Source organism: Taudactylus pleione, unplaced genomic scaffold (assembly GCF_031769625.1).
Source record: "Taudactylus pleione unplaced genomic scaffold, aTauple2 ptg000617l, whole genome shotgun sequence".
Taxonomy (NCBI): domain Eukaryota; kingdom Metazoa; phylum Chordata; class Amphibia; order Anura; family Myobatrachidae; genus Taudactylus; species Taudactylus pleione.
This window is the reverse complement of record NW_028285019.1, coordinates 371,652-395,128: the sequence shown is the minus strand read 5'-3', so window position 1 is coordinate 395,128 and position 23,477 is coordinate 371,652. Positions and strand designations below refer to the sequence as shown.

The window sequence follows — 23,477 nt, the reverse complement described above, 5'->3', positions numbered from 1 at the left end:
TCACTGTGATGCTGTGTGTACTGTATGGGTCACTGCGAAGCTGTGGGTGCTGTATGGCGGACACTGTGATGCTGTGTGTACTGTATGGTGGACACTGTGATGCTGTGTGTACTGTATGGCGGACACTGCAATGCTGTGGGTACTGTATGGAGGACACTGCAATGCTGTGGGTACTGTATGGAAGACACTGTGATGCTGTGATGTACTTTATGGTGGTCACTGCATCACTATGATGCTGTGATGTACTGTATGGCGGTCCCTGCAATGCTGTGTGTACTGTATGACGGTCACTGCAATGCTGTTTATTCTGTATGGTGGTCACTGCAATGCTGTGTGTACTGTATGGTGGTCACTGCGATGCTGTGTGTACTGTATGAAGGTCACTGTGATGCTGTGTGTACTGTATGGCGGTCACTGGGATGCTGTGATGTACTGTATGGCGGTCACTGTGATGCTGTGTGTACTGTATGGCGGTCACTGCTATGCTGTGTATACTGTATGGTGGTCACTGCGATACTGTGTGTACTGTACAGCGGTCACTGGGATGCTGTGTGTACTGTATGGTGGTCACTGCAATGCTGTGTGTACTGTATGGCGGTCACTGCTATGCTGTGTATACTGTATGGTGGTCACTGCGATGCTGTGTGTACTGTACGGCGGTCACTGTGATGCTGTGTGTTCTGCATGGCAATCACTGAGTTCTGGCTGGGCTGCTTTATACCATTTCTGTAGTGTGTGTGGGGGGGTATTAATGTAATGTCAGGGGTAATGTATTATTTATGTAATTTGTATTGCGTTTGACCTTTGCGCTTTGAAACCCCTGGGGAGCCTATTTTTCTAGCTTCGCTTCCCATAATGTCAAACGCTGGCTGCGTCACTGATGGTGTATGTGGTGTGAGATAGATGTTGGTCCACTCAAAGTGTAACTTAACCAGGGATGGTTTATTATCCAACCGTGTGCAGGGTAACAACAGGGCTGGACAGTAACAGGAGGCACAGACGTGTCCTCCTACACTGTGACTCACGGTATAACAAATAGCCCCTCTATGAGCCAGGTGCCTCTGCCGCAGCGACCATCTTTTCATTCATAAAGTGCGTCTTATTTGCAGGAGACAGAACAACTAGAAGTGACAAAACTACAATGTTAGTGTACACTGACCGCTGGGGTGTGCGCATTTGTACATGTAGTATGAATACGCGGAAAATGGGTTTTTCCTCTCCCCAAGTTCTGTTCTGCTTCACCTGCCTCTTTGTACGTGTGTTTTACCAAAGTCCTAGCCCAGGATATCTGGTACACTTGGAGACGGCGCTAAGCTTTCCTACGCCCAGGCTGCGCTCCGTCCCTTGCTGCTCTGCCACGCCTCTTCCATCCCCCTGAGCATTTACCCAATCATGCCAGCGGGAGGCTGGAGGACGGGATTTTCTGCCGGCCGTGCAATGGTGAGTTCAGATAGGTCTGCGCTTCGGGGGATGGCCTGCTAGCCCGTGCCTAGAACTTCCGCTGCATCTGCAATGCGACAAATGTGATACTCCTAGAATGGGGCATCACTGCATTGGGTACATGGCAGATTATATTAAACTGTTTATTTGAGGGAGCAGGCGAGCCGCAGTCCAGGCTAAGCCCTCTCTCCCCCACTATAGTGCAGCTGTGAGGGAGCCTCGCACCAGAGCCTGAGAATAGGAGACATCCGGGAACTTAGCCTGGATGGGAAAACAAAGGAGCCCACTCTAATCATTGGGGAGTTACCTCCTGACTCTGAGATAGGAGCAGAAGAACCGCTGTGGAGAAGACATTTGAGGTGGCGACTGGGTGTGAGAGGGATCCGCACTGAAAGAGATCCGCCGGCGGTGATCGAGGAATGAACTGATTATCTGATATTGGCGGCGGCGCTGCTCAGGTTTCCCGAGGGCCCATTGCCTGACAGCTAGGGGTGGCCATTGACCATCAATACTTATCAAACATCTGTGGATTACTACCAATGGTCGATGGTTTTGCTGATGGCAGAGATTCAATGGTTATCTGCCATGGATGTTTTTTTTCCTTTTTTTGGCATGGAGCTAAGGGCCTGATTCAGGTTGGTTTGCAAAGCTGCGTTCACACACACCCCACTCGCTGCAACAATATGCTAATTAAATCAATCGCACGGCAACCGCAGCTCTATACCAAGACGCCCATCACTGTATAAAGCCTGCCCACTTCCCATGACATGCATCCGCAAGTCAGCAAAAACATCCTTGTGATCCCACCTGAATCAGGCCCTTAGTCCCACCCCCAGTGCCCACTACGCCCCGCCTCCTATGTTGATTGGCCTGTGGCCCTTCATGCCCCCCAGCAGTGGTGGCCATTGATGGTTTACCATACATAATTTAGTGCCTCGATGGTAATCACTGATGGCACCATCAATGGTAACTATCGATGGACAGCCCACCGATGGCCATCCCTGCTTACAGCCTCTATCATTAACCTGAAGAGCTGGTCCCTCAGTGAAGTGAGGCTCCACCAGCTACAGACATCTGAAGGTGGCCCCAAGGGAGCGTCTGTGGAGTGGAGCCACAGATACTGAGCGGCAGTTGAGACTGACTGTAAGGAGTCTGCTCCTTGGTGACAGTAATGGTGGACACTGAATAGCAGGCTGAGCTCCGTGTGTGTGTGACAGGAGTCCGGCTGAGGTGCAGTAATACCTGCATGTGAAAACTGCCGCTGCGGTGTCCAAACCATCCGGCCCCGGGCCAGCCTAACCCCCCCCCCTCTCCCCCACTATCCCAGGAAGGCTGTAGTGAAGTATAAGAGCTAGCTGTCCTTCCTGTCTGAGGTAACAGTCTGTTCCATCGGTCAGAATCCCGACGCCGCCATCCTGACAGGGTTAGCATACTGACGCCTGTCAGTTGGTATCCTAACCCTCCCCCTCTCCCTACTCCTAACCCTCCCCGATGCCTAAACCTAACTCCCCCTCCCCACACCCTGACCCACCCCCCCTTAGTGCCTAACCCTAAATGCCACAGCGCACCTTCCTGCCCAGCTATATGATATTTTAAAAAGATCTTTTGCACTTTATATGTTGGTGTGCTGGCCTATATCTAACTCCTGTATGGTTAAGTGTAAAAAAATAAAAATACAAAAAATAAAATATATATATAGTAGAATGTTGTTGGGCACTCAGGAAACCTGAAGATCTGGTGCTGGAGTGCCCTCCTTAGCAGTAAATGGTCATCCAAGTGTAATGTCGAAGCAAGAACGAGGCGGCACTCCACGGTCTATTCAAAAAGTATTATATTGTGCACATCAAAAGGTGCAAATTGTGAGCCAACATTTCAAGACCACTGGGGTCTTTTCATCAGGGTGCACCCTAGTCATATCTCTCTCTCTCTCTCTATATATATATATATTATACGGTGGTAAATCGTATGTATTATATATATATATATATATATATAGATATACATATACATACACCAGCTCTGTACAAACAAGCAGCGGCACTCGGTGTTGTTTCAATATAAAGAAATATGGTCAATGGCTTCTAAATCTATCCGTGGAGGGGACAGAGCAGGCGAGCTTCTTCAAGTGGAAGCAAGACGGATTTCATGTTAGACACCGTTAGCCCTAACGGACTTAATGAAAAAATGCCATAAACATATTTCAGTGAGCTAGGACTTCCATATCCATATATTTTATATTTTATACCTATATTGGTGAGCAGCGACAGATTAGACCCATGCCGGCATGTGACATAGACCTTAATTCCATTACGATATTGTGCCTTTCTGGTTATGGTTAATATCTAGGGTGACTACTAATTTGTTTTACTTGTGGATAGTTCATGATCTTTTTAAGAGGATCTTATGGCAGTATATTGTAGGATGATTAAGAGATTGTATTACTTACTGAGTTATGTCTAGTGCTATTAGTCCTGATGATTGTTCCCATACCGATGGTGTTATTTGTGATATACAATATTTACGGATGTTCTCTATATATGTATATACTGTATATTCTGGTTCTTTTTCTGACTTGGGGGATTGCAGCTCTTTCTAACACAGTGACTTCTTTTTTCTAATTCTTGGTGCTTTGTTTTTAGCTGATCTTGCTTTCATGGAGATGCGCTGACAGTGGTTACCCTAGCAACGTGACACTCCCAGCTCAGTGACATCATCCAGGTGAGATACGCTGGACAAGCCAGCGCGTCCACCCGTTTCTCTCTCTCTGCACGCACGGCGGGCGTCTACATCTATATTAAGGTAAGTTTATTTTATGTATTTTGATTCTTATCTCTTCACCTTGATAAAGGGGCGTCTGTGCCCTGAAACGTGCGATATCATGTTGATGTAATTAATACACATTATTTTACATTGAAACAACACCGAGTGCAGCTGCACTGGTTCACATTTCTTCCAGAAGGCACCGGTGGATATTGCTTGGATCGTGGGAGTGCCAGACTGCAGGTTATATATATATATATATATATATATATATATATATATTAAAAGGGCCCTTATATAAAGGCTGCATCTAAATAAACAGATTTCTCCATAGAGAATTCCGAAGGGGGGGGGCAGGGTATTTAAGGGGATGCAACTCAAAAGCTGTTGGAGGTACAGAGTTAAAATTTGGTAGAGGTGGGTAGAACTGTCGCATGGTGCTGCATGCTAAATTTCAGGGCATAAACATAAACAATTAGGATTTGGGAGTGATCTAAAGCTCCAACTGTCACATTTTTTCTGACATTCTAAATTAGGAACCCTTTTCTGCTGTAGTCAATGGGGATTTTTGGGAAGGCATAAATCAGGGTAGGGGTGGAATTAGCTGCAGCGGGAGCCGGCGGAACAAGATGAGGCCTTTGGGCCATGCGCGGCCTTGAGGGCTGGTAAACCTTGGCAAGCTGTTTCCCTAGAGAGGATTTCAAGTTCTATACCCCAGGAGGGAGATTTAAGTTTTATTTTTCAAGGGGAAATTCCTTGTTCCATACCCCAAGGCAAAGATTCAAGTTTCATGCTCCAGAAGGGAATGTCCATTTCAAGTCTCATACCTCAAGAAGGGGTTTCTAGTCTCGTATCCCAGGAAGGGGTTTCAAGTTTCACACCCCTGGAAGGGGTTTCAAGTGTCTCACCCCAGGAGGGATCTTCTAGTGTCATACCCCAGCAGGGGCTTTCAAGTCTCATACCCCAGGAGGGGTTCTCAAGTTTCTCACCCCAGGAGGGGGTTTCAAGTTTTGTACCCCAAGAGGGAGTTTCAAGGTTCACACCCCATGAGGGGCTCTTGAGTTCTTCACCCCAGGAGGGGGTCTCAAGTGTTTAGCCCCAAGTGGGGGTTTCATATTCTGTACCCCAAGAGGGAGTTTCAAGTTTCACATCCCAAGGGGGGTCTCTATTTCAATGTTTTATGCCCCAGGAGGGGGCCTTCATTTCAAGTTTCATGCCCCAGGAGCGGGCCTGCATTTCAAGTTTCATGCCCCAGAAGGGGGTCTTAATTTTGAGTTTCACACCCCAAGAGGGGGTTTCCATTTCAAGTTTCATTTTCCAGGAGGGGTGTTAAAGTGCATTCCCCAGGAGGGGATTTCAATTGTCATGCCCCAGGAAGAAGTTCCAAGTGTTATTCTTCAGGAGAAGTCTTCAAATGACATTCCTCAAAAGGGAATTTCAAGTCTCACGCCCAAGGTGGGGCTTTTGATCTCTGTACCCCAGGAGGGGTTTCCAAGTATTTTACCCCAGGAGGGGTTATGCCCCAGGTGGAGCTTTTGTGTGTCATACCCCAGGAAGGGAACTCATGTCTTTCACTCCAACAGGAGGTTTCCAGTGTCATGTCGCAGAAGAAAATTCATGTTCTTCCTCAGATCTTTTTCCTGAAGACAAAACTAGTTCTACAGCTAAAGCTTTCGACGCCAAGCAAATTCCCTGAGGTGCAGATAAATGCTTGGAAGGTCTAACATTCATTTTTACAGGAGTTTTGGAGTCCATAACAAAAAACTAAGCAAAGACATTAATAGAAGGCTATGGAGGCAAAGACTTTGAGAATATTAGCAGTAAAATCAATTATCTCATCATGGACCGTGATGGTAGAGAGTCCAAACGAAAGAAAGCAAAGGGCTTAGGGACTAAAATTATAGAAGATGGCTTGTTTGAATTAAGTCATCTTTAGAGCATTTCATCTCAGTGGACAACAAATTATCTAATACTAATTCTATCTTGTCACTGGGTTCTACCCATTCTAGTGCTCTTCAAGGTTAATTTTCTCTAGTTCCAACTTTTCATGATGTCTACGGTCCCAATTCTGCCTCGCTTAGATGTTCTGGGGCTTATTCAACTAATACCAACACCAATTCTCCTGAATCTCATTCTGGATCTTCTGCTGATTTGAGTGAGGAGCTTCAATCAAGTTTAGTTGAGTCACCCAATCTTTGGTCTAAGGAATGTGTAAGTGGTTTTGTCTCTAAAGAGAATTCTGTAACTCAGGACACGTCTGATGAATTGGTGCCTTTAGTCTTCAATGGAGAAGTGCCCCAATACACCGCATTATGACACACTAATGAGAACCAATCTGTCTGTATCACTTCCACCAACCTTTTCAGGTTTCTCATCATGAACTTCAGAGGAGAGCTTTGGAGTGGGCTAACCCACTTATTGAGTCCAAGGATCCAGTCCTACAAGATGGGATGGCATTCAGTACAGCTCTGATTAAAGAATTGCTTATTTGGGTCCGTCTTTAGTTACCTTTTCTGACTAAAGTTCTAGTTTGACTTCACTACCTTAGACATCAATTCCAAAAGATGCAAAAACGGCAACACGCGATGTCAGAACAAGCGAAAAGTGGTATCAGAATCGGGGAAATCAGCCTGAACCCCCCAAAAAGATGCAGAAACATTGGGGATCAATATAGTAGTGCCCGATTAGCCCTAATAAAACTGTTTGGGGTACTTAAGTTCGCACAATTGCCTGTAATTAGCGTCTTTTCACAAGTGGTGAAGAACGGCATAAAGCAGTATTTTTTTAAAGAAAATAAGTAATCCTGGCAAATTTGGGGTACATGGAAATGGGTGCTAGCATATTGTAATGCCTCTAAAGTGTAGTTTTAATAAATGCGAATTTCCACCCGCCTAAAAGCACCTGCAATCCCAAAAATACTTGACCCCTTCTTAGAGCACCCCCAGAACCTTATTTCGTTAGTTTGCAACTTGTCCCCCCACTTTATGCTTTTTCGACCCAAAATTCATTTTTTGGGTTGTTCCTCTTTTTTTGGGAGTGGTTTCCCCAACTTTGCACCCCTAAATAAAAAATGTGTACTTTTTTTCTCCTGCTATTCAAGGGCGAATCTTTTTCGCCTATTAGATTGCATTGAGTTTCCGCATATGCGAAAAGTGGATGGAATTGAATACTGAGATAAATTGCCGACTGGCGAAATCGGCAATACTTTTTCGCGGATCTCGACTTTTCGCTTCTAATTGAATAAAGCCCCAAGTCTGACATTTTTTTTTTTCTGGTGTCTCAAAGTGTCGAGTTCTTGAAGCTTTGCTGAAGTTTGATAAATTTACAAGTCCCTCATACCAAGTCTTATATTTTTCCTGGAATCTTTTGCTTCAAGTTTTTCTAGTTTTTCTGGTGTCTCAAGTTTTGAGTTTTTTTAAGTCTTTCAGTGCACTTCTTGGTGTCCGGAGTCCACCCTGAAAGGGGCGGTACTGTCAGGATGCGGCCTGGGATCGGCCTCTACTCACCTCCGAGCCGGCGTTCTTGGGCTTAGGTGTTCAGTCACTGGGAGTGGAGGTGATTGGTGTCTGAGTATTCTCCCCGAAGTCTACTAGGGCTGCTGTGCGTGCAACCTGGTTTCCGGGGTGCTGGGCTTGGGCGCAACCATGTTGGTCCATATCACCTGACTAGTACCAGGGGTATTTAAGTCTGACTCCAGGAACAGGAAACTGCTGTTCAACTTTGCTGTCCCAGTGATTGTTTGGCTCTCCAGTGTTTCCACGTTATATCCCCAGTGTGTTGTTTCAGCCCTCACGCTGACCTCTCCAGTGTTACTTGTATTAGCTCCCATGCTAATTCTCAGCGTGTTACTTCTGCTTTCTCACAGAACTACAGTGTCTCATGTAACAGTTCCTGTGTTTTCTATTAGTGTGGGGCTCAGCTCCCAATCTGACTGTGTTACAAGTGCCAGGCTTCAAGCTAATTACTAATTCAGCTGTCAACCTGCATTCCTGTGATTACTTCTCCTACATTTCTTAGAGCATCTCCTGTGTTCAAGTATTCAGTTCAACTCCTGTGTACAAGTATTACAGTGTCATTCCTTAGTTTCCTTGTCTCTCCCAGGTATCTAGCCAGGGGGCCACGAGCAGCTCACTCAGTGTGGCAAAACCCACATCCCAATTGGAGGGGGTCACTGATGAAGACCACTGAGTGGGTTTGACCTTTATTAAGGGAACTAGGACTGTCACTTTCCTAGCCATCCGAACCCCCCGGCGCACCATCCTCCACAGAGGACCTCTTGCATCAGATCATGACAGCAGGGGGCAGAGGCTTATATACATAATTCTGGTGGTTACTGGCAGACCTTGGATTATAGTATCTGTGGCCCATCACTGCTCTAAGACCTAAATTAATGGATAAATATTTTATCCATATCCTTGGGAAACCTAGTTGAATACATTTCAGGGTAATTTTTTGGGATTCCCTTTGTCCTCAAATCTGTTTTATTTATTTAAATAATTGTTATATGAGACCTCAAAAATATTGTAGTACAGGTTGAGTATCCCATATCCAAATATTCCGAAATACGGAATATTCCAAATTACAGAATAATTTTGGCATGACTGAGATAACAAAACCTTTGATTTTTGATGGTTCAATGTACACAAACTTTGTCTAAGGCACAAATTATAAAAAATATGGTATAAAATTACCTTCAGGCTGTGTGTATAGGGTGTAAATGAAACATAAATTTATTTCATGTATATACACAAACTTTGCTTGAGCCACAAAATTATTGAAAATATTTTATAAAATGAGCTGCAGGTTATGTGTATAAGGTGTATATAACAAATAAATGCATTATGTGTGTATATTGGGGTCCCATTCCCAAGATATTTCATTATGATATGCAATTATTCCAAAATACGGATTATTCCGTTATCCAAAATACCACTGGTCCCAAGCATTTTGGATATCGGAGACTCAACCTGTACTATAATATTATTTTTTATATATTGTCCTTAAGCTTTAAATGCCATATGGTTTGTACGATCACAGTTGTAGTATACTTCTGATTATTCCCGTATTCGGGATAATATACATAATATACAAAAAAACTAAAAAATTTATAAAAATTAGATGGAGACAAAAACTTTTCTATTTACAAGTGATTTAAAATCAGAGGAGTGCGCCTCCTCTCACTCCCATATTATAGTATCAACTGAGCTTCTCTGGTTGTTCTTATTGTAAAATTGTAGCTAGTCATACCATACTGTCGTCGATGGTGGAATCTTTGTGTTTAATATATATATATATATATATAAATATATATATATATATATATATGGTTCCTCATAGCTAGAACAAAAAAGAGCATTTGTCTATCTACCTTAATTGTGTATTTTAGTGGTCTGTACTGGGACCATGAGAGATGGCAGCAATGGGAGTGTAGGGGCGGGTTAAGGGCAGCAGTTCATATTGAATGCATCATTTTATTTTATATTATGACTTTCAAAACATTTAAGATTTCTCTTAACTGCGCTGATTTATAAAATATGTGGAAACTGTGTGATGGCAGAAATGTTATTTATCACCTCTGTCTCATCACACACAAAACCACACTATGGTATGGAGACAAATAGACTCGCTAAACTCTTCCGTTAAAAACATGTCCCACACAGATGAAGCCACTTCCCTTATTTCAGTGCAACGAAAATCAGTGACTGCTGCTGTTATCAGAGGTAGCGATCCAAGACCCCTCAGTAGCACCAGAAAATTCTCTGCAGTAATGAGTCTATGCCTTGCCGGTTTCCTCCTGATGCTTTCTGTGCCGATTGCTGGTGAGTTATTATATTTTCCTATAATTTTATGTTTTATTGTGAATTTGCGTTTGAAACTACAAATAACGTAAAACTAATATATAAACCAAAAATATAAAATAAATGCTGAGGAAGGTAAAGTTACAATTATCATACTACAGGGTATTATTATTTTAACCAGTCATATATGTATGAATTTCCATTTTGGTATTGGCGTATTCTCTCTGTCATTTTGTGTCCAATGCTGCATTGAACATTGCTATGTATAGGAGAACGGTGGAACTTCACCAGATGTTCTACAAATAAAAAGTTTTCATTGGCCATTTTACTAGGACACCATAATGCCCATGACCATGTATGGCCTGATTCATAGCCTCAGGTGGCCAATATTCACAGAGTTCTCCTTTAATTCTTTTACTTCTACTCATGCGCAAAAATCCCCAATAACTCTGGTACATGTGTTACACAGAGTGTATGCAGGGCCATATTAACCCACGGCCGGTCCCCCGGGCTTTCAGGTATTTCTGGGCCCCCTCTGGCACTTCAGTCTTTCACCCCATTACAGGTGACAGCCTGACCCTGGTACGATAGGTAATAGACCACAGTAAATAGTCCTATATATATTCCGAGGGTCTCCTGAAGAATTCTATTCACAATTTTTTTTATATTTTTATTGCGGAGTAGAACTTCTCAGGAAAGCACATTGTGGGTACAATTGTTCAATACTGTAATATTTTGAAGTGAATACAATTTTTATTATTTATAAAAAAAAAAACACTATAATTTATGGCTAATTATTTTAATATAAGACACGATTTATTTTACTGCAATTAATTAATGAATCAATCAGTTAATAATCTTATTAATAGGGGTTATATAAGAGAATCAATTAATTGTAATTTATATGGGGGTGTTAATACGAAAAAATATAAGAAAAGAAAATAGGAGGTGAAAGAAATTTCTTATATATTTGTTCTATTAGGACAAGTGGAAGTTCTACATCAATTATACAAAATTAAATTTATAAATGAATATTGAACTGCGAGACTTAATATTGTTCTTGTGCTTCTATTGAATAAAACAAATGATCAAAGAGAAAATTTTACAAAATACACTGAAAGGACATTTACTGGTTATTATGCATTGATAAAGTGATAGTGCAGTCACACACTGGGAATGGGATGTGTAAGATGACCCTGGCTGGGGAGGGGGGTCTCTATCCCATACAGTGTGCACACCATACGTCTCCATCACCCTGAAGGTGGTCGTCAGGGTTTTGGATTGTGTGTGAGGGGTGGTGTCTTACACTAATCACTGACCAGTGGGCTGCAGCCTCCATCATGAATGTTTTGTTTTTTTTTGGTACATGCAAGAAGTTTTTTTTAGTTTGTTACATGCAAGAAGAGTTTTTTTTTGGTACATGTAAGAAGGGTTTTTAAAAATAAAGTTCAATTACATTTCATTTTATCCAACATGTTAGCAATTATAATTTGATACACAAAAAGCTCAAATAAATTAGATGCAGGGCCGCAACTAGGGGGGGCTGGAGGTGCATGTGCACCGTGTGTGCCGCTGCACTCGGCGCCAGTGTCCTCCAGCCGGGTGCCACAGGGAGACTCTAAGGCGGGCGCCTGGCTCCTTCTCTGCAGCGCAGTGCTAGCCGGAGGCTGGAGTTCTCTCCGGCTCTCCCCACAAGCACTATGGGAGAGACGTCGTGACATCTCTGCCATAGCTCCGAGGAGCAGCCGGGCGGACCCAATGGCGGCGGTCACAGGAGCGGGGTTTAAGGTAACTATTTCTTTGTCTTTTTGTGTGTGTAAGTGGCACTACAGGGGCATTACCAGGGGCACTACAGGGGCATTACCAGGGGGACTACAGGGGCATTACTAGGGGGACTACAGGGGCATTAACAGGAGGACTACAGGGGCATTACCAGGAGGACTACAGAAGCATTACCTGGGAGCACTACAGGGGCATTATCAGGGGGCACTACGGGGGCATTACCAGGGGGCACTACAGGGACATTAACAGGGGCACTACAGAGGCATTATTAGGGGGCTCTACATGGGCATTATCAGGGGGCACTACAGGGGCATTACCAGGGGTCTCTACAGGGCATTACCAGGGGGCACTACAGGGGAATTACCAGGGGGCTCTACTGAGGCATTAGCAGGTGGCTGTACTTGGGCACTATAGGGGCATTACTAAATGGGCACTACAGGGTCATAACTAGGGGTATTACTACATGGGCACTACTGGGGCATTACCAGGAGGCTCTACAGGGTCATTACTAGGGGACACTACAGGGGCATTATTAAATGGGCACTACAGGGTCATTACTAGGGGTATTACTACATGGGCACTACAGGGGCATTACTAGAGGGCATTACTATATGGGGACTACAGAGGCATTACCATATGCGCACTACAGGGGAATTACTATGGGAATGATTATTCCCGTATTCGGGATACTATACATAATATACAAAAAAACTAAAAAATTAATAAAAATTGGATGGAAACAAAAACGTATCTATTTGCTAGTGATTTAAAATCAGAAGAGTGCGCCTCCTCTCACTCCCATATTATAGTATCAACTGAGCTTCTCTGGTTGTTCTCATTGTAAAACTGTAGCTGGTCAGACCATACTGCTGGCGATGGTGGAATCTTTGTGTTAAAAAAAAATATATATATATATATATGGTTCCTCATAACTAGAACAAGAAAGAGCATTTGTCTGTCTACCTTACTTACTATATACATTACTATATGGCCACTAGTACAAGGGCATTACCTCAGCGGGCATTACTATAGGTGCACTGCTGAAGGGGCATTGCTATGGGGGCACCGCTGTGAGGGAATTACCAGGGGGAGGGGGGCGCCAAATTACTGTCTTCACCCGGGTGACAAAAACACTAGTTTCTGCCCTGTTATATGTACAGATGTTTGTGATATAAAGTCTGTGGATTACTAGAAATATCACCTAAAATAAACACAATTATTCAACAGTCAATACATAAGATTTATTCTGAGACATCTCTTAAATTACATATCGTCCATAGGTGTCAGTTCACTGACTGTAAACAAGTCCAATCTCAGTAATGAACTCCAAGGGCGAGATGTAATAGGGTGTGAGTATAGAGCTATACCCCACATTTTCAGAACTCACCCTACGTAATAGGGCGTGAGAACATGCAAACTCACATCTTCTCACACCCCCGCTACTCACAATGGCAAAACACGCATCCAGATGTTTTGCCATTGTGAGCATGGCACTCGGGCAATGTAACAGAGTGTCAGTGTTTCCCTTGCACGCTATTACTGTGTGAAATCTCATAAAAAAGACCTGCTTCAGTATAGCGAGTCTAGCCTGAGCATGTCCTAGATACACAGAAAGAGGCACAGATCTGTGAGATCCATGAGATCTGTGAGATCCATGAGATCTGTGAGATCCGTGCATCTTCCTGTGTGTAAAAGAAAAAGTAAACAGTAACAATAAAAATATTTTTTTTTAAATGTCGTGCGAACCCCCCCTACAAGCATAGCCAGCCTGTCCTGGTTCTTAAAATACAGGGTAAAAAATGCATAGGGGTCCCCTATATTTTAAGAACCAGCACAGGGCTCAGCTGAGCCTGTCCTGGTTGTAGAAATACAGGTGACAAAATGAGTAGGGGTCCCCTGTATTTTCCATAATCAGCACTGGACTCTTTCTATCATAGGTGTAATGCCACAGCCAGGGGAACCCTTTCACTGGGTCCCCCAGCCAAATAATTACACCTGACCACTAGTCAGCACAGGCTGGGGATGCCTGGGGAGGTGGGGATCTCCCAATAAATGGAACCCCCTCTCCAGGGCACCCCAGGCCTGGGCCAGGTTGATTGTGTAAATTTGTGGTGTAAAAAATAGATTAACTAATATTGTCTCTTGCTGGAGAGCTACAGGTCCCAGCAAGCCTCTCCCACATGCTGGTAATTGGAGAACCACAAGTATCAACATGCCAGGTATAAAAGGCTTGCTAGTACCTGTGGTTCACCTGCAAAAGAAATATTAAAATAAAGACAAGACACAAACACAGTAACAGTAAAGTTTTATTAAAACATAAATTACATGCACACTCACATTCACACTCACATTAACACTCACACACGCTCACCTAGAATCCCTGCAACCAATCACGTTTCCTTGTCCAGTAGAGTCCCCGATCACTTGTAAAAAAAAAATCAATACTCACATATTCCTAGCGTAGATTACGTCCTCTTCTCCATGTAGGGATCCACAGGGTAAAAAACAAAAAAGATGAATACCCAAATCCAGCACGGACAGGAGGAAGGGGATGTATTTACACATACCCTTCCTCTGCATGAAAGACCGGGACCCGCGTGACTCCTGTCATTGCAGGAGCCACCAGCCAATCAGCGGGCGCCTCCATAGGGATGTGTGTAAACAGATCCCCTTCTTCCTGTCCGTGCTGGATTCGAGTATTCACTTTTTAACCCTGTGGATGCCTACATGGACCGAAGAGGATGTGATCTACTCTAGGAGTAGGAGAGTATGGAATTTTGTTTTTTACAGGTGCCGTGGATTTCTACTGTAGAAGTGGACGTGAATGACTACAGGGATTCTAGGTGAGTAGGCGTGAATGTGAGTGTGAATGTGAGTGTGAGTATGCATGTATGCTTTAATAAAACTTTACAGTCACGGTGTGTTTGTCTTGTCTTTATTTTAATATTTCTTTTGAAAGTGAACTACAGGTACCAGTCCGTAATGCCCGTCATGCTGGTACTTGTGGTTCCCCAAGTACTAGCATGCGGGGGAGGCTTGCTGGGATCTGTAGTTATCCAGCCAAAAACAATATTAGTTAATCTATTTTTTACACCACACATTTACACAATCAATCTGGCACCCACCGGCTAGGGGTGCCAGGGAATTCCCCGGGCTATCAGCCCAGGCCTGGGGTGCCCTGGAGAGGGGATTCCATTTATTGGGGGGGTCCCCACCTCCCCAGGGATCCCTAGCCTGGGCTGACTAGTGGTCAGGTGTAATGCTCTGGCCGGGGGACCCAGTGACAGGGTTGTGGCATTACACCTCTGGTAGAAAAAGTCTAGTGCTGGTTAGGGAAAATACAGGGGACCCCTACTCATTGTGCCCCCTGTATTTCCACAACCAGGACAGGCTCATCTGAACCCTGTGCTGGTTCTTAAAATACAGGGGACCACTACGCTTTTTTCCTGTATTTTAAGAACCAGGGCAGGCTCTACAGAGCCCAGTGCTGGTTCTTAAAGTTCAGGGGACCCCTACGCATTTTTCCCAAGTATTTTAAGAACCAGGACAGGTTGTACAGAGTCCTGAGCTGGTTATGCTTGTAGGGTTGGGAAGCATGTCATTTTTGTTTGACTTTTTAAAAAAAAAACACAGAAGCCTTCACAGATCTTACTGATCTGTGAAGGCTTCTGTATAACTCGGACCTTTTAATGCTAGTCTCATTAAAAAGTCAGAGTTTTCATAGGAGAAAACTCACCCAGATTCACATAATGCAATAGCCTTGAACTCAAGTTCACAGGCTATTACATTTGGTGAGTATTTAGACAAACTCAGACCTTTAAATCTGCAAGAAGGTCCGAGTTTGTCTCACACAAAAAACTCACACCCTATTACATCTCACCCCAAATATTCAGTATACAGTATGACCATTATTCCTCAGATGAAGTGACTAGACACCATAGGGCCCTTCTGCTTCACGGGAGGTTTGTGTCCTCCCTGAGCTCACCTTAGGACACCTGCATTACGGTTTGACAGGTGTACCACCCCAGTCAAATTCCCCACCTGCCACAGTATGTTTCCTGCGTCCAAGGTTTTATGTAGTTCTGTAGCCAAGAACAAAATGACTGATGTTTAGTTTTAAAAATGTTTGCACTGACATACATGATTACATACATGACGCACGGTTTGTATGTGCTGGAAGGTGTTAGATTGTAATGTTGTCTCTTTCCTTACAGCACAAACCCCTGAGACCAGCAGTCAGAATGTTGTGATTGCCTCTCGTGATGGCGAGGTGGGCATCTGCAGACACGCACCCCCCAAAAATTCCAGGTTTAACCTAACTCTAGAGAAAGGCGCAGCCGGTGATGTGGTGTGTTTGGTGTACACGTCGGGTTCAGAAACCAAATTCTACAACTGGGAAGACAAAGCCCAATGTCGCTTCGATGAATTCAATGGCAGCTTTTCCATGACGCTCACCCAGCTGGACACCAGGCACACTGACAGCTACACGTGTCACATCCAAACTTTTTATCCACCTCCTTTCAGCAAATCTATTGTGAATAAGGCCTATGTGTATGTGCACGGTAAGATATCATTCTCAATCACGCTGGCTATAGTCTATCTAGAAGAACATACAACGCTGTCATTTAGTACTAGCAGCTCTTTAGGAGTTATGGGTTACTTCAGTTTCCCTGCATAAGTGTTATGTGCCTCTCCCCAAGCCTCTGTACCAATAACCGGGGCACCCAGGGAGTGGCTAGGAAACCCCGGAGGAACGCAAAATATCAACCCTAAGAAAAAGGGCCTGATTCAGAGAAAGCCGCGGTGTCAATGCCGCACACAGTAGACTGATGTTGTATAGGAGATATACGCTGCAGTCTCTCCTTGTTACATTCAGGGGAACGTTAATATTTTCGGCCACAACAAAAATGGGTGTTTTCAGGCCTGAGATGTGCGCTAACGCTGCCGCCATTACTGCGTGTGTGTACACAAGGCCTGATTCAGAGATGTGCGCTAACACTGCCGCCATTGCTGCATGTGTGTACACAGGGCCTGATTCAGGGATGTGCGCTAATGCTGCCGCCATTGCTGCGTGTGTGTACACAGGGCCTGATTCAGAGATGTGCGCTATCACTGCCGCCATTGCTGTGTGTGTGTACACAGGGCCTGATTCAGAGATGTGCGCTCACGCTACCGCCATTGCTGTGTGTGTACACAGGGCCAGATTCAGAGATGTGCGCTAACGCTGCCGCCGCTGCTGTGTGCGTGTGTGCGCGCGTGTGTGGGCGTGTGCGTGCCTGTGTGTACACAGTTGCTACAATGTTGCAGATGCCAGGAGATGTACTATTGAGTCGTCTACCGGCAGCTTTGCAAATCCAAGCATCTGCGTACAAAGATGCAGCATCGATCTCAGATCATTGGATTATCACACTCCTGAAAAAAATATTTTTTCTGTGTTTGTGAATTGTGTGCGCAGTAGCCGCACGTGCATCAACAAAGTAGTGCCAAGCGTGCGCCTGTGTCATAAGTAAAGGGCCGGCTGGCTTGACCGTTAAAGGGTGCTGTAACCCCCAAAGTACACTCCAGTCCAAACCAAAAAAAAATGTATTTTCTGTGTTTGTGAATTGTGCGCGCAGTAGCCGCACGTGCATCAACAAAGTAGTGCCAAGCGTGTGCCTGTGTCATAAGTAAAGGGCCGGCTGGCTTGACCGTTAAGGGTGCTGTAACCCCCGAAAGTACACTCCAGTCCAAACCAAAAAAAAAATTATTTTCTGTGTTTGTGAATTGTGTGCGCAGTAGCCGCACGTGCATCAACAAAGTAGTGCCAAGCGTGCGCCTGTGTCATAAGTAAAGGGCCGGCTGGCTTGACCATTAAAGGGTGCTGTAACCCCCAAATTACACTCCAGTCCAAACCAAATAAAATTTTTTTTTCTGTGTTTGTGAATTGTGTGCGCTTTCCTGACGCATGCGCAATTTGCCGAAAATCGCTCAACTGCGCAAACATCTCATCGTGTACAGCCATGAACCAGGCTCTGTGATCACTAATCTCTTAGCTACTATTATAAGATCTCTGATAATCAATATTTACAGATTAATGTGCAAAAGTGAAAGTACAGTCAGAAACATTCAACATATTTATTATTTCCCTGTAAATTATTGCCCCTTTATAACATCGGGGGCGGTGTCACCGGGAACTCACCGATGCCTGCGAGTCGCCGGCTATTACATTTACACCTCTGGATTGGCTGCTATGGGCAATATCTCCACTTCTAAAATCCTGCACTTTAGTAAATATTCCCCTTTGTGTCAATTTCCTTGAGATTTCAAGTTTCTTATCCTATTTACTAATATTTTCTTTTAGATTTTAAGCCTCCGACGTGTGATGTGGTGAAATGGATTGTGATTGGAGTCCCTGTCTTCCTGTCCGTGTGCTTCATTGTAATATTATATTGGTGCATCCGCAGGAAGGTGAGTGCTCGGCCCAAGGCAAATCTGCTGACTTATTCTATGGCGCATACATTAGCCAGGAAAGTAAATAATCACAGCATTTATTACCGGACATTTACAGCAGGATCATTTCTTTCATGGTGAATACAGAAAACAGGGTCTCGTATAGTTTCAGAAATCCCTTCATTACATATTCATGATGGGATTACCTGACATGATGGACACCTGACAAAGAGGGAGATGTACTAAGCTTTGGAGAGAGATAAAGTGGACGGAGATAAAGTACCAACCAATCAGCTCCTAACTGTCACTTTTCAAACACAGCCTGTAACATAGAAAAAAAGGGATTTGCCCTCCAGCTCACTGCAGCAAAATCAACAAAAAATACTTAAATCCTACATGATAATAGAGATCCAGAGGTATTAGTTACATACATTTGCAAATATATGAATAAGCGCCAGGCCATCGTCAAGACTACTCTATACTGGCGTCCCTAACATTAAGGGGTTCACGTCCGAGGCACAAGGTACCCCAAAAAATTCCAGCCAAGGACCATCCCCAGGGCATCACACGAAAGGGGAAAAAAGGTGACAGTGAAGTGTAAAGAATAGATGTGTAAAGATTAATCAATAAGTGTTAATGAAATGAGAAATAATTAAATAATAAACAAACAATTAGAAAAGTGATAAAAAATATCTTTGTGAATTAAGTGATGATGCCCTGAAAAAGGTCCAGCCAGGACAACTTCTGGGGCCCCACACACAAACGCTCACCCCAAAATAATTATTGCTACATAATAGTAGCACCCACTCTGGGTCATATAATTACAAATTGGTGTACTGCATGATAACAGCACATGTATAAGCTGCGAGCTAACTCACCTTGGAGGTACCCCAGAAACCTCCACATGGCACTATAAGGACCAGCACCTCCTCCTAATGCTGGCTCCCTTCATGCCTCTCAAGATATGGTTGCTCATATCAGCTTAATGACATAGCACAGGTGCTTGTAAAGGGCGGGGTTTACACTGAGCACAGAAAAAAGGGATTTGCCCTCCATCACACTGCAGCAAAATCAACAAAAAATACTAAAATCCTACATGATAATAGAGATTCAGAAGTATTAGTTACATACATTTGCAAATATATGAATAAGCGCCAGGCCATCGTCAAGGCTCCTTGGCGATGGCTTGGCGCTTATGCATATATTAACATGTAGGATTTAAGTATTTTTTGTTGATTTTGCTGCAGTGTGCTGGAGGGCAAATCCCTTTTTTTCTGTGTTCAGTGTAAACCCCGTCCTTTACAAGCACCTGTGTAATGTCATTAAGCTGATATGAGTGACCACTACACTTTTTGTTTACAGCCTGTAACATGTTCAGAATGATTTCTCAGTATCAATAATGTAGACAAGAATAATGTAGGCTCCAATATGTCGACAGGTATTCAACAATGTAAATGGCTGTAATGTTGACATATGTAGTGCCGACTTGGAACATGTTGACTTTATCATAAGGTCGACATGTTGAAATGTCGAAACTCACCTTAACCTTAATGCTGACCCTAATCCTAAAATGAATGCCAATGCCCACCCTAATTCTTACCCTAGTTCTAACCCTACCACTAATCATAGCCCTAATGCCAACACTAACCCTGGCCCTAAATCTAACACTGCCCTAATGCTAATAATCATCCTAACACTAACCCTAACCATAACCCTAATGCTAATAATCATCCTAACCCTAACCCTAACACTAACCATAACCCTAATGCTAATAATCATCCTAACACTAACCCTAACACTAACACTATCCATAACCCTAATGCTAATAATCATCCTAACACTAACCCTAACACTATCCATAACCCTAATGCTAATAATCATCCTAACACTAACCCTAACCCTATCCGTAATGCTAATAATCATCCTAACACTAACCCTAACACTAACCCTAACACTGCCCTAACACTAATCCTAACCCTAATGCAAATAATCATCCTAACACTAACCATAACCCTAAGCAAAACACCAACACTAACCCTATCCATAATAATCATCCTAACCCTAACCCTAACACTGCCCTAACACTAACCCTATCCGTAATGCTAATAATCATCCTAACACTAACCCTAACACTAACCCTAACACTAAGCAAAACACCAACACTAACCCTAACACTAACCATAACACTAACCCTAACACTGCCCTAACACTAATCCTAACCCTAATGCAAATAATCATCCTAACACTGCCCTAACCCTAAGCAAAACACCAACACTAACCCTATCCATAATAATCATCCTAACCCTAACACTGCCCTAACACTAACCCTATCCATAATGCTAATAATCATCCTAAACCTAACCCTAACACTGCCCTAACCCTAAGCAAAACACCAACACTAACCCTATCCATAATGCTAATAATCATCCTAACACTAAACCTAACACTGCCCTAACCCTAAGCAAAGCACCAACACTAACCCTATCCATAATGCTAATAATCATCCTAACACTAACCCTAACACTGCCCTAACACTAAGCAAAACACCAACACTAACCCTATCCATAATGCTAATAATCATCCTAACACTAACCCTATCCGTAATGCTAATAATCATCCTAACACTAACCCTAACACTAACCCTAACCCTAACACTAACCCTAACACTAAGCAAAACACCAACACTAACCCTATCCATAATAATCATCCTAACACTAACCCTAACACTAACCCTAACACTGCCCTAACCCTAAGCAAAACACCAACACTAACCCTATCCCTTATGCTAATAATCATCCTAACCCTAATACTGCCCTAACGCTAACAATAATGCCAACACTAACCCTAATAATCATCCTAACACTAATCCTAGCCTTAATCTTAATCCTAATGCTAACCCTAGTGCTAATGCTAACCATACCCCTAAACTGAACCCCAACCCTAACCCTAATAATAACCCTAACCGTAATGATAACCCTAATTCTAATCTAATGCTACTTAACGATAATCATAGCACTAACGCTAACCCTAAAGCTAACCCTTATCCAACGCTAAACCTAATGCTACTTAACACTAACACTAGGCCTAACCCTAACCCTAATCCAATGCTAATCCTAATGTCAACCCTAACTCCAACATTAACCCTAATGCTACTTAACATTAACTCTAATCCTAACGCTAACCCTAAAGCTAACCCTTATCCAACGCTTAACCTAATGCTACTTAACACTAACCCTAATGCAATTTAACACTAACCCTAGTCCTAATGCTAACCTTAATGCTTACCCTATTCAAACACTGACTCTAATGCTACTTAACGCTAACACTAGAACTAACGCTAACCCTAATGCTAACCCTAATCCAACCCTAATGCTACGTAACGCTAACCCTAGTCCTAACGCTAACCCTAATCCAATAAACCATAATGATACTGTACTTAACACTAACCATAGTCCTAATGCTAACCCTAATTCTAGTGCTAATCCAATGATAACCCTAATGCTACTTAACACTTACCCTAGGCCTAACGCTAACCCTAATTCTATACTAACCCTAAGGCTACTTAACACTAACCCTAGTCCTAATGCTAACCCTAATGCTACTCCTAAAGCTAACCATATTCCAACGCTAACTCTAATGCTACTGTACTTAACGCTAACCCTAATCCAATGCTAACCCTAATGCTACTTAACGCTAACCCTAGTCCTAATACTAACCCTAATACTAACCCTAATCCAACACTAACCCTAATGCTAACCCTAATCCAACACTAACCCTAATGGTACTTAACGCTTACCCTAATCCAATGCTAACCATAATGCTACTCTACTTAACACTAACCCTAGTCCTAATGCTAACCCTAATTCTAGCCCTAATCCAATGATAGCCCTAATGCTACTTAACACTTACCCTAGGCCTAACGCTAACCCTAATTCTAACCCTAATCCTATACTAGCACTAATGCTACTTAACACTAACCCCTAATCCTAGTCCTAATACTAACCCTAATGCTACTTAAAGCTAACCATATTCCAACGCTAACTCTAATGCTACTGTACTTAAAGCTAACCCTAGTCCTAACGCTAACCCTAATGCTAACCCTAATCCAACACTAACTCTAATGCTACTGTACTTAACACTAACCCTAGTCCTAATACTAAACCTAATGCTATTTAAAGCTAACCCTAGTCCTAATGCTAACCCTAATGCTAACCCTATACCAATGCTAACTCTAATGCTACTGTACTTAACACTAACCCTAGTCCTAATACTAACCCTAATGCTATTTAAAGCTAACCCTAGTCCTAATGCTAACCCTAATGCTAACCCTATACCAATGCTAACTCTAATGCTACTGTACTTAACACTAAAACTAGTCCTAACGCTAACCCTAATCCAATGCTAACCCTATACCAATGCTAACTCTAATGCTACTGTACTTAACACTAACCCTAGTCCTAACGCTAACCCTAATCCAATGCTAACCCTATACCAATGCTAACTCTAATGCTACTGTACTTAACACTAACCCTAGTCCTAACCTTAATCCAATGCTAACCCTAATGCTAACCCTAATGCTTCTTAACGCTAGCCCTAGTCCTAATGCTAACCCTAATCCAACACTAACCCTAATGCTAACCCTAATCCAACACTAACCCTAATGGTACTTAACACTTACCCTAGGCCTAACGCTAACCCTAATTCTAACCCTAATCCTATACTAGCACTAATGCTACTTAACACTAACCCCTAATCCTAGTCCTAATACTAACCCTAATGCTACTTAAAGCTAACCATATTCCAACGCTAACTCTAATGCTACTGTACTTAAAGCTAACCCTAGTCCTAACGCTAACCCTAATGCTAACCCTAATCCAACACTAACTCTAATGCTACTGTACTTAAAACTAACCCTAGTCCTAATACTAACCCTAATGCTATTTAAAGCTAACCCTAGTCCTAATGCTAACCCTAATGCTAACCCTATACCAATGCTAACTCTAATGCTACTGTACTTAACACTAAAACTAGTCCTAACGCTAACCCTAATCCAATGCTAACCCTATACCAATGCTAACTCTAATGCTACTGTACTTAACACTAACCCTAGTCCTAACGCTAACCCTAATCCAATGCTAACCCTATACCAATGCTAACTCTAATGCTACTGTACTTAACACTAACCCTAGTCCTAACCTTAATCCAATGCTAACCCTAATGCTAACCCTAATGCTTCTTAACGCTAGCCCTAGTCCTAATGCTAACCCT

At 43.1% G+C, this 23,477-nt stretch overlaps 1 protein-coding gene across 1 annotated transcript in view; it reads left to right on the top strand.

Moving 5' to 3' along the window:
- Positions 1–14,505: 14,505 nt before the first annotated feature.
- ICOS (inducible T cell costimulator) overlaps positions 14,506–23,477 on the top strand; it is a 77,113-nt gene continuing 68,141 nt past the window's right edge. Inside the window, exons 1-3 of the mRNA XM_088454455.1 lie at positions 14,506–14,623; positions 15,995–16,342; positions 18,121–18,227. Coding sequence (XP_088310581.1) covers positions 14,605–14,623; positions 15,995–16,342; positions 18,121–18,227 — 474 coding nt within the window. The 5' untranslated portion in view covers positions 14,506–14,604. The remainder of the gene's footprint in view (positions 14,624–15,994; positions 16,343–18,120; positions 18,228–23,477) is intronic.